The sequence below is a fragment of the Somniosus microcephalus genome, chromosome 6, assembly GCF_052327205.1.
Source record: "Somniosus microcephalus isolate GS21.2 chromosome 6, FLI_Smic_1.0, whole genome shotgun sequence".
NCBI lineage: Eukaryota > Metazoa > Chordata > Chondrichthyes > Squaliformes > Somniosidae > Somniosus > Somniosus microcephalus.
In genome coordinates this window covers 5,582,523-5,592,742 of record NC_140992.1, presented here as the reverse complement: position 1 = coordinate 5,592,742, position 10,220 = coordinate 5,582,523, and the positions used below count along the sequence as shown (strand labels likewise).

At 46.4% G+C, this 10,220-nt stretch overlaps 1 protein-coding gene and 1 pseudogene across 1 annotated transcript in view; both read right to left on the bottom strand.

Annotated features, from left to right (window-relative positions):
• Positions 1-657: 657 nt before the first annotated feature.
• The window catches only part of LOC147115392 (extracellular calcium-sensing receptor-like), a 45,574-nt gene continuing 36,011 nt past the window's right edge, over positions 658-10,220 (bottom strand). Inside the window, exons 7-8 of the mRNA XM_085989569.1 lie at positions 8,571-8,694; positions 658-1,574 (exon numbers count right to left, since the gene is read on the bottom strand). Of these exons, the coding sequence (XP_085845695.1) occupies positions 658-1,574; positions 8,571-8,694 (1,041 nt within the window). The remainder of the gene's footprint in view (positions 1,575-8,570; positions 8,695-10,220) is intronic.
• Positions 6,851-7,786, bottom strand: LOC147115393 (uncharacterized; annotated as a pseudogene).

Sequence of the window (10,220 nt, the reverse complement as noted above, 5' to 3'; positions counted from 1 at the left end):
GCAGTTCTGGGCACCACACCTTAGGAAGGCCTTGGAGGGAGTGCAGCGTAGGATTACCAGAATGATACCCGGACTCCACGCATTAAATTACGAGGAGAGATTACACAAATTATGGTTGTATTCCCTAGAATTAGGAAGTGTTATGGGTGAACTAATCGACGTTTTCAAGATAGTAAGGGGAACAGATAGGGTAGATAGAGAGAAACTATTTCAGCTGGTTGGGGAGTCTCGGTCAAGGGGGCACAGTCTAATAATTAGAGCCAGGCCTTTCAGGAGTGAAATTAGGAAACACTTCTACACACAAAGCGTGGTAGAAGTATGGAGCTCTCTTCTGCAAATGGCAATTGATGAGAGATCAATTGTTATTTGTAATTCTGAGATTGATAAATTTTTGTTAACCAAAGTTATTAAAGTATATGGGCCAAAGGCAGGTATGTGGAGTTAGGTCGCAGATCAGCCATGATCTCATTGAATGGCTGAAAAGGCTCGAGGGGCTGATGGCCTTCTCCTGTTCCTATGTCCCCATGTAAGAGCGGCGTATCGCAGATAGCCGCTGCGTAACCACCCGTTTATCTCTACCGTCTAATTTCTGTCTGAAGTGAGTTTAACGAAGTTTACATAAAATAGAATAAAATAAAGCATAGCTGAGGAGATATTCTAAAACTTTTTATTAGTCGCCGTTCTGCCCATAAGATGCTTTCTGGTATTTTTTTCAGGTTTGAGTAAGATAATGTAACATTTGGGAGCGAATATGCAGAACAGAAGACCAAAGCTGGACGTCAAAATTGCGAATATTTCTACAGCGACCGTGTATTTTCCGGGAGTGCTCACATAAGCAGGGATAAAAGTTATCCAAACTGTAAAAAAGATAAGCATGCTGAAGGTTATAAATTTAGCTTCATTGAAATTACCTGGTAGGTTACGGGCAAAAAACGCCAGCAAAAAGCACAAAGATGATAAGAAGCCGATGTAGCCCAAAACAAATGCAAACGCCTTGATTGAGCCAACATCACATTCAAGGATAATCTTTGCATTCTGATATCTTGTGTTTTTTACCGGGGAAGGTGGCGCTGTCGTTAACCAGAGGACACAGACTATAATTTGCAAACAGGTACACAATAATATAACTGTTCTTTGTTGCACAGGTCCAAACCACTTCATCCTATCACTGTTTGGAAGTGTTGCTCTGAAAGCCATTAACACCACGATTGTTTTGCCTAGAATGCAAGAAATACAGAGAACAAAGCTAATGCCAAAAAGCGTGTGTCGGAGCATGCAAGACCAGATTGTCGGTTGGCCAATAAATGTTAGCGAGCATAGGAAGCACAGCACTAAGGAAAAGAGAATAAGGAAACTTATTTCGGAATTATTAGCTTTAACAATCGGCGTGTTCCGATAATATGTGAACACTGCTGCAACAGCAATCGTGAGTGAAGTCCCAAGTAATGCAATCGTCACCAGTGAGATTCCCATCGCGTCCCCGAAGGAGAGGAACTCTATTTCTTTTAGAAGGCATTGATCTTTCAGCGAATTGGGCCAATAGTCTGAATGACATTTCATGCATTCTATTGAATCTGTAAATGAGGAAAAGCCAAGATAAAACGTTCAGTAAAAATGAAACCGTTTGCAAGTGTAATGATTCAGTGGATATACATCAAGTCCTTCTTTTCTCCTGAAAGCTCTGATTAATATTGGGATACTATGTGGTGATCGGTGATCTTTCTTGCTTCTAGTCGGAAACACGTTGTCGTTGAATTTCTAGGCGTGTTTCCCGTGGTAACTTCGACGAAACATCGGTTCAAGCCCAGATCAAATGCCACGGCTTGAGATTTTCCACCGATCTTCTGCCGAACATATGGTTGTGGATGGGAAGATCTCCCGCGGAAATTCCAGGCTTCTAATTTTTTTTATGTTTCATTGTGGAATGTTGTTAACTGGTCAGCTGATGGGCTACAGTTTTCTGTTGGTTTCAGACAGACTGTCTGGGCCTGTATTTGTCAATTCAGAAGGCCAGATGGTTCTGCCCTACCGGGAATGACTGCTTAATGAAACCCATCTGATTCACTAATGTCCTTTAAGGAGGGAAATCTGCTTACCTTACCTGGTCTAGTGCAAATATGACTCCAGACCCATAGCAAGGTGGTTGACTCTAAATTCCCCGCTGAAAAAAAAGGCCTAGCAAGCCAGTCAGTTGTACCAAATCGCTACAAAGATGTATACCTTCTCCTCACGGACTGCAGCGCTTCAAGAAGAAGGCCCAACACCACCATCTCAAGGACAATTAGGGGTGGGAAATAAATGCTGGCCTTGTCAGCGATGCCCACATCCCTTAAATACATTTTAAAAATCGGCTGATCCACACCGATGAGGGAAACTCTCAGTACTGATTATTTGGGTAATAGAAGGAGACAAAACTGCTAATTGCATTTTTTTTAAATTCAGGAATGCTAAAGCACGTTTGTTTGAGTTTGGTTTTCTTCTGCATGCGCGTGGAAATCGGGCCTCCAGCCTCATCTATAAAACTGGCAAGCGGCAGACACCAATCGGCTCTTCCAATACTACGCCAGTCGCCTTCTCAAAATCGGTAGCTCCCAAACTGACTTGTAGTTATTTAGGGAGTGGGTGCAGGAGGCGAACTATGTGGGGATAGGGTGAGGCAGGCAAGCTGGAGGGGAGCGAGGGTAACCACAGCCCCCAATATTGCTGTGGAAACAAGGGGAGTCCTCCTGCAACATTTGGCTCAACCACTAAGATTTAAAAAAAGTAAAACTTACCTGTTATTTCACGGCTCCATGCACATTAGGGAGCAATGATTGGGCATTGTAGTCCGGGAGAAAAGGAGCGGAGCACTAAGCGGAAACCATGTGATAGGCCCAGCATTAGCAGATACAAGATGCCAAATGCTGGTTTTACGCGGACACTCAGAATTCGCCGGCTGCCAATTCTAAATTCATCGGCCTAGAAATTGGGTTTTGGCTTAGCCAGGGCTTTAGCGCCGGAAGTTAGTGCCGGCGCTAAGTCCCCCTGCGCGCGCCAAAAATTCAGTAGCGCCGCGCCCAAACGGCTGCCGGCGCTACTGAAGGGTCTTAGCGCCTGGAAAAGGGCGCTAACTGCCGTTTAGCGCCGCAATTCCGGCGCTGCGGCACCCGATGCGGTGCGGCAGGCTGGGGAAGTGCAGGCCTCCTCCTTCCGTTAAGGAGGAGCTGCCTGCACCCGGCCGCGGCCCGCGCAAATCTGTTTAAAAATGAGCCCGGCACCTCGGACAAGTGCCGGGCTTGCATCTGTTCCGGGGGGGGGGGAGAAGTCCGGGGAGGGAGCTGCGGGCAGGCGGCCGGCGGGAAAGCGGCCGGCCGCCACGGGGCCTTTAATGCGCCGGCGCAAACACATGTTGGACTCTGTTGCCAGAGTCTTAGTTGCGGCTGCCACGGGCGAGGCGGCCGCAACTGAATTTCGGCGCTGGGGCCCGTCGGCATGGCAACCGGGACGCTGCGCACACCGATGATGTCATCGGTGCCGGCGCAGCGCTACCGGTGCAACGCCGCTTTAGGGCCCCAGGGAATTTTTCAACTGGCCATAACTCTGGCGCTAGTCCCTCTAGCGCCTCAAAAGCGGCGCTAAGGCTAGTGAATTTCTAGGCCATCGTCTTTCAAGGTTGATCAGGTGCAACAGATCACGCCCAAAAAGTGTTCCCCTGAATTCATATCTTCAGCCAGAAATCTGACAGTATGGGCACAAATTTCTCTGTTACAATTTTAAAGGTATTTGTCTGCATCGATAGGAAACATAGAAGCATAGAAGATAGGAGCAGGAGTAGACCATTCGGCTCTTCGAGCCTGCTCCACCATTCAATGTGATCATGGCTGATCATCCAAACTCAGTACCCTGTCTCTGCCTTTTCCCCATATCCCTTGATCCCTTCAGCCTCAAGAAACATATCCAAATATTTCTTGAATATATTTAATGAACTGGCCTCCACCGCCCTCTGTAGCAGAGAATTCCACAGGTTCACCACGCTCTGGGTGAAGAAATTCCTCCTCATTTCTGTCCTAAATGGCCTACCCCTTATCCTTAGATTGTGACCCCTGGTTCTGAACTCCCCGACTATCGGGAACATCCTTCCTGCATCTAGGCTATCCAGCCCTGTCAGAATTTTGTAAGTTTCAATGAGGTCCCCGCTCATTCTTCTAAACTCCAGCGAGTACAAGCCAATCGTTCCAATCTCTCCTCATACGTCAATCCTGCCATCCCAGGTATCAGCCTGCTGAATCTTCGCTGAACTCCTTCCATGGCAATAACATCCTTCCTCAAATAAGGCGAACAAAACTGCACACAATACTCAAGATGTGGTCTCATCAAGGCCCGATACAACTGCAGCAAGACATCCTTGTTACTGTACTCAAACTCTCTCGCTACAAAGGTCAACATACCATTTGCCTTCTTAACAGCCTGCTGCACCTGCATGCTTACCTTCAGCGACTGGTGCACAAGGACACCCAGGTCTCGTTGCACTTCCCCTTCTCCCAATCTATTGCCATTCAGATAATAATCTGCCTTCCTGTTTTGCCACCAAAGTGGATAACCTCACATTTATCCACGTTATATTGCATCTGCCATGCTTTTGCCCAATCACCCAACCTGTCCAAATCATCCTGTAGTTCATCGGCATCCTCCTCACAGCAGACACGCCCACCCAGCTTTGTGTTGTCTGCAAATTGGAGATATTACATCTAGTTCCCTTGTCTAGATCATTAATATATATTGTGAATAGCTGGGGTCCCAGGACCGATACCTGCGGTACCCCACTAGTCACTGCCTGCCACTCAGAACAGACTCGTTTATTCCAACTCCTTCTTTTCTGTCTGGCAACCAGTTCCATATCCAAGTCAATACCTTGCCCCCTATCCCATGTGCCTTAACTTTACACGCTAATCTCTTATGCGGGACCTTATCGAAAGCCTGCTGAAAGTCCAAATACACCACATCCACTGGTCCTCCCTTATCTTTTTCATTAGATACATCCTCAAAAAATTCCAGTAGATTAGTCAAGCACGATTTACCTTTCGTAAATCCATGTTGACTTTGTCCGATCCTGTCACTGTTTTCCAAGTGCTCTGCTATTACATCATTTATAATGGACCCTAGCAATTTCCCCACTACCGATGTCAGGCTTACTGGTCTGTAATTCCCCGTTTTCTCTCTACCACCTTTTCATAATAGTGGGGTAACATTAGCCACCCTCCAATCCATGGGTACTGTTCCAGATTCCATCGAATGTTGGAAGATGATCAGCAATGCTTCTACTATTTCTAGGGCCACTTCCTTAAGTACCCTAGGATGTAGATTATCAGGCCCTAGGAATTTTTCGACCTTCTATCCCATCAATTTCCCTAACACCATTTCCATACAAATACTGATTTCTTTCAGTTCCTCCCTTTCATCAGACCCTATGTTCTACGACATATCTGGGAGGTTATTTGTGTCCTCCTTTGTGAAGACAGAACCAAAATATGTATTTAATTGGTCCGCCATTTCTTTGTTCCCCATTATAAATTCCCCTGATTCTGACCGCAAGTGACCTATGCTTGACTTCACCAATCTTTTTCTCTTCACATATCTATAAAAGCTTTTACAGTCAGTTTTTACATTCCCTGCAAGCTTAGTCTCATATTCTATTCTCCCCTTCTTAATTAATCCCTTTGTCCTCCTTTGTTGAATCCTAAACTGCTCCCAATCCTCAGGTTTACTGCTTTTTCTGGCCAATTTATATGTCCTCTCCTTGGATCTTATGCTATCCCTAATTTCGCTTGTTAGCCACGGTTGAATCACATTTTTTGTTTTATTTTTATGCCAAACTGGGATGAACAAATTTTGTAGATCATCCATGCGGTCTTTGAATGTTTGCCATTGCCTATCCAACATCAACACTTTGAGTGCCATTGCCCAACCAATCCTACCCAACTCGTGCCTAAGACCATCGTAGTTTCCTTTATTTAAATTCAGGCCCCTAGTCTCTGAGTCAACTACTTCATTCTCCATCTTAATGAAGAATTCGATCATATTATGATCGCTCTGACCCAAGGGGCCTCGTACAACAAGATTGCTAATTAATCATTTCTCGTTATATAATACCCAGTCTAAGATGGCCTGATCTCTGGTTGGTTCTTCGACATATTGGTCCAGGAAACCATCCCGTAAACACTCCAGGAATTCCTCCTCCACAGTATTGTTACTAATTTGGTTAGTCCAATATATATGCAGATTAAAGTCACCCATGATGACTGCTGTGCCCTTATTGCATGCTTCTGTAATTTCCCTTTTAATGCCATCCCCAACCTCTGCATTACTGTTTGGAAGTCTATATACCACTCCCACTGACGTTTTCTGCCCCATGGTATTTTTCAGTTCTACCATACAGATTTCACATCATCAGAGCTAATATCCTTCCTTACAATTGTGTTAATCCCTTCTTTAACCAACAATGCTACCCCACCTCCCTTTCCTTTTTGCCTATCGTTCCTGAATATTGAATACCCCTGGATGTTGAGTTCCCAGCCTTGGCCACCCTGGAGCCATGTTTCCATAATCCCAATCAAATCATATTCGTTTACCCCTATTTGTGCAGCTAATTCATCCACCTTATTACGAATGCTCCTCGCATTAAGACACAAAGCCTTCAGGCTTTTTTTTAACGCTCTTAGACCTATTAGAATTATTATTTACTGTGGCCATGTTTGATTTAAACTGTTGATTTCTCTGACTGCCACTTTTGTTTTTCTCCTTCGTATCTTTTGCTTTTATCCTTGTTTCCCTTTCCTCAGTCCCCCTGCTCAGATTCCCAACCCATGCCATTTTAGTTTAGACTCTCCCCCAGAGCGCTAGCAAACATTCCCCATAGGAAATCGGTCCCAGCCCTGCCCAGGTGGAAACTGTCTGGTTTGAACTGGTCCCACCTCCCCCAGAACCGGTTTCAATGTCCCAGGAATTTGAATCCCTCCCCCTCACACCATTCCTCTAGCCACGTATTCATCTGAAATATCCTTCTATTTCTACTCTGATTAGCACGTGGTAGGAATCCTGAGATTACTACCTTTGAGGTCCTAATTTTTAAATTACCTCCTAATTCCCTATATTCAGCTTTTGGGACCTCATCCCGTTTTTCATCTATATCGTTGTTACCTGTACACACCACGATAACTGGCTGTTCACCCTCCCCTTCCAAGATGTTCTGCAGCCGCTCTGAGACATCCTTGACCCTTGCACCAGGGAGGCAACACACCATCCTGGAGTCTCGTTTGCAGCAGAAACGCCTATCTATTCCCCTTACAATAGAATCCCATATTACTACAGCTCTACCCATCTTTTTCCTCCCGTCCTGTGCAGCAGAGCCACCCCTGGTGCCAGGAATTTGGCTACTGCTGCCTTCCTCTGATAAGCCATCCCCCCCAACAGTACTCAAAGTGGTGTATCTGTTTGAGATGTCCACAGGAGACCCCTGCACTACCTGCCTGTGCCTAGTACTCTGTCTGTTGGTCACCCATTCCCTTTCTGCCTGTCCAACCTTTGCCTGCGGTGTGACCAACTGATCAAACGCGATACCCACGACATCCTCAGCCTCGCGAATGGTCCAGTATGCATCCAATCACAGCTCCAGCGCCAAAATGTGGTCTGCCAGTAGCTGCAGCTGGACACCCTTCCTGCACACATAGTTGTCAGGGACACAGGAAGTCTCCCTGAATTCCCACATAGCGCAGGATGAGCATACCACGGCACCGGGCTGTCCTGCCATGCCTTACCCTTTAATTAATTGCAATTAAATTAAATCAAATCAATTCCACGAATTACACTACAGTTAAATGGTATAATGAAGGGCCCTGGTTTACAAACAATCCCCGCTACACCACAGAGACTTTAGAAAATACAAGCCACAGAGTTAAAGTTTAAGAGAGAAATACTCACCAACCAATCACTTACCTGCTTTCTGGTGACATCACACTTCGATTACTTTTTACTTCCCTCTCTCTCTCTGAGATTGCAGATTGGAGAATAGTAAGCCTACCTGGTCTCCGCCACCCTTTAAATACTCGCCGCCGCCGCCGAGATTCCCACCGCACTGAGGCCTACCTGGTCTTCGGGCTCACCTGAAATACTTGCCACCGCCGCTGAGATTCCCACCGCACTGAGGCCTAGCTGGCCCTCGGGCTCACCTTAAATACTCGCCGCCGCCAACGAGATTCCCACTGCCGCTACGAGACTCCCGCCGCACTGAGGCCTACCTGGTCATCGGGCTCACCTTAAATACTCACCACTGCCGCCGATATTCCCGCCGGCGCTCCGAGACTCCCGCCGCACTGAGGCCTACCTGGCCCTCGGACTCACCTTAAATACTCACCAACACCACCGAGATTCCCGCCGCCGCTCCGAGATTCCCGCCGCACTGATTATTACGCTAATATTCCCCAGTAAAATAGTAAAACACTGGTGATTGACATGGTTCTATTTATCAGAGAAATAATATAAGCAGTGCCATTCTGAGTAAAGCAAATAATGTTGTATGATTGTCATCTCCTCACCTGTCTGATTATTGATCTCGCCATCTGCACAAGGTATGCAATCAAAGCAACAAACAGGCTGGCCTTCTCTAATGGCTTTCCGTGTCCCTGGTACACAGACTGCACTGCATGTGGATTGAGGAACCTGTGAATTGAATATAAAAGTGAATAAATTATGCAAAAGTTATCAAGAAGTTGAGTTCTTCTGGAAAAGAGGAGACTTACGGGGATAAATTCATTACAGCCCAATTTGGGGCACAACATTTTAAACGTTTGGGAAATTAGCACCAGGCGCTAATATTTCTAAACTTGTAAGACATTGGGTTGTTTGGCAACACCAATTGGCGCCCCTGGGGCCGCTAACGTGGTGCAAATCCCCTAGAGTCTGGGCGTGGTGCTGCTAACGCTTTCCTCGAAGTTCAGCAGGAGGTTAGCAGCAGCGGTAGCCAGTAGTGCTGCTCTCTCCGCGCGCAGCATCCCGTTTGCACCCCGGTCGCAAACTACCCATGCGCCCCCTAACCTATCATGGGTGATATGTGCTACAGGATCATGGGGCAGTTTTCCATCAGTGGTAGTGGGCGGCGGCGCAATTTAAAGGGTCCGTGAAGCAAAGCGTAACAAGAAAGGTAAGTTTTTTTTTGCTTCCCTCGGACACCTCACCTTTAATCATCGCCCCAGAAGTGGTTGGACGTCTGATGCACGTCTCCTACAGCTATCAGTGATTTCGACTGGCGCTGCTGAAGGGGACGGAAGTACATTTCGGGACCGGGGCGCTATTGGGGCGATGAACACGGCGATGACATCACAATCTCCTTGCTATGGTAATTGGGCACAACGCCGTAGCTCCGCCGCAAAACTCCCGCCCAATATAGCTGGAATCGATTTCAGCGTTGCGCCCAGTCGCAAAGCAATTTGCGCCCCATTAGCGCCCCCTGGCGGCGCTGAATGCAAGTGCCAAGGCCGCCAATTTTGCTCTATCAGAGTTGATCTAAACTTCCGGGTGTTCTTCCGAGCCTTTTCTTAACTTCGACAGGAAATGATGGAACACCCCACCGGAAATTCTCACCCTTATATGGAGTCATTTGCAAATTCTCGCCTGACCTTAGAACTAGAAATTTTTCAATGTCACCTGTTTAATTATTGTCTCTTATTACTTCATCCTGAAACTGACCATTGCTGCAGGGTCAGCCCTGGCAAAACAGCTCAGTAGTACTTTAAATAGAATTCCCTGCTTAAAAAGCAAAGGCGAAAGGCTGCCATTACTACAAAATAAAGAGAAATGAGCAGTGGTACAACATTAGTAGACTTCAGGACAGTCTCTTTATTGCTTTCTTTGCACCCAGATTGTGATTCCCCTTCCCGATACTTATTTGGTTGCCAGGGACCTAGCTGGCGGATGGCAGTGTTCACTAATAAGCCATGCAGTGAATCCTATCGGCTCGATCGAGATCATAGAAATGCGACCCAGGAGCTAAAATCACACCTGGCTTTAGGATGCAAATGTTTCTTTCGGTCGGTTGCCCCCGCTCCCTGCCATGGATTCTAACCTGAGTCAGAATCAAGGCCATTATTTCAATGAGCCAGTGGTAAAGCTCAGGTGCAGGCTCCTCAGGAATACAATGGAAGCAAATATTGCTGTTTCATTCAAATGGAAATTTGATAAATTTCTTT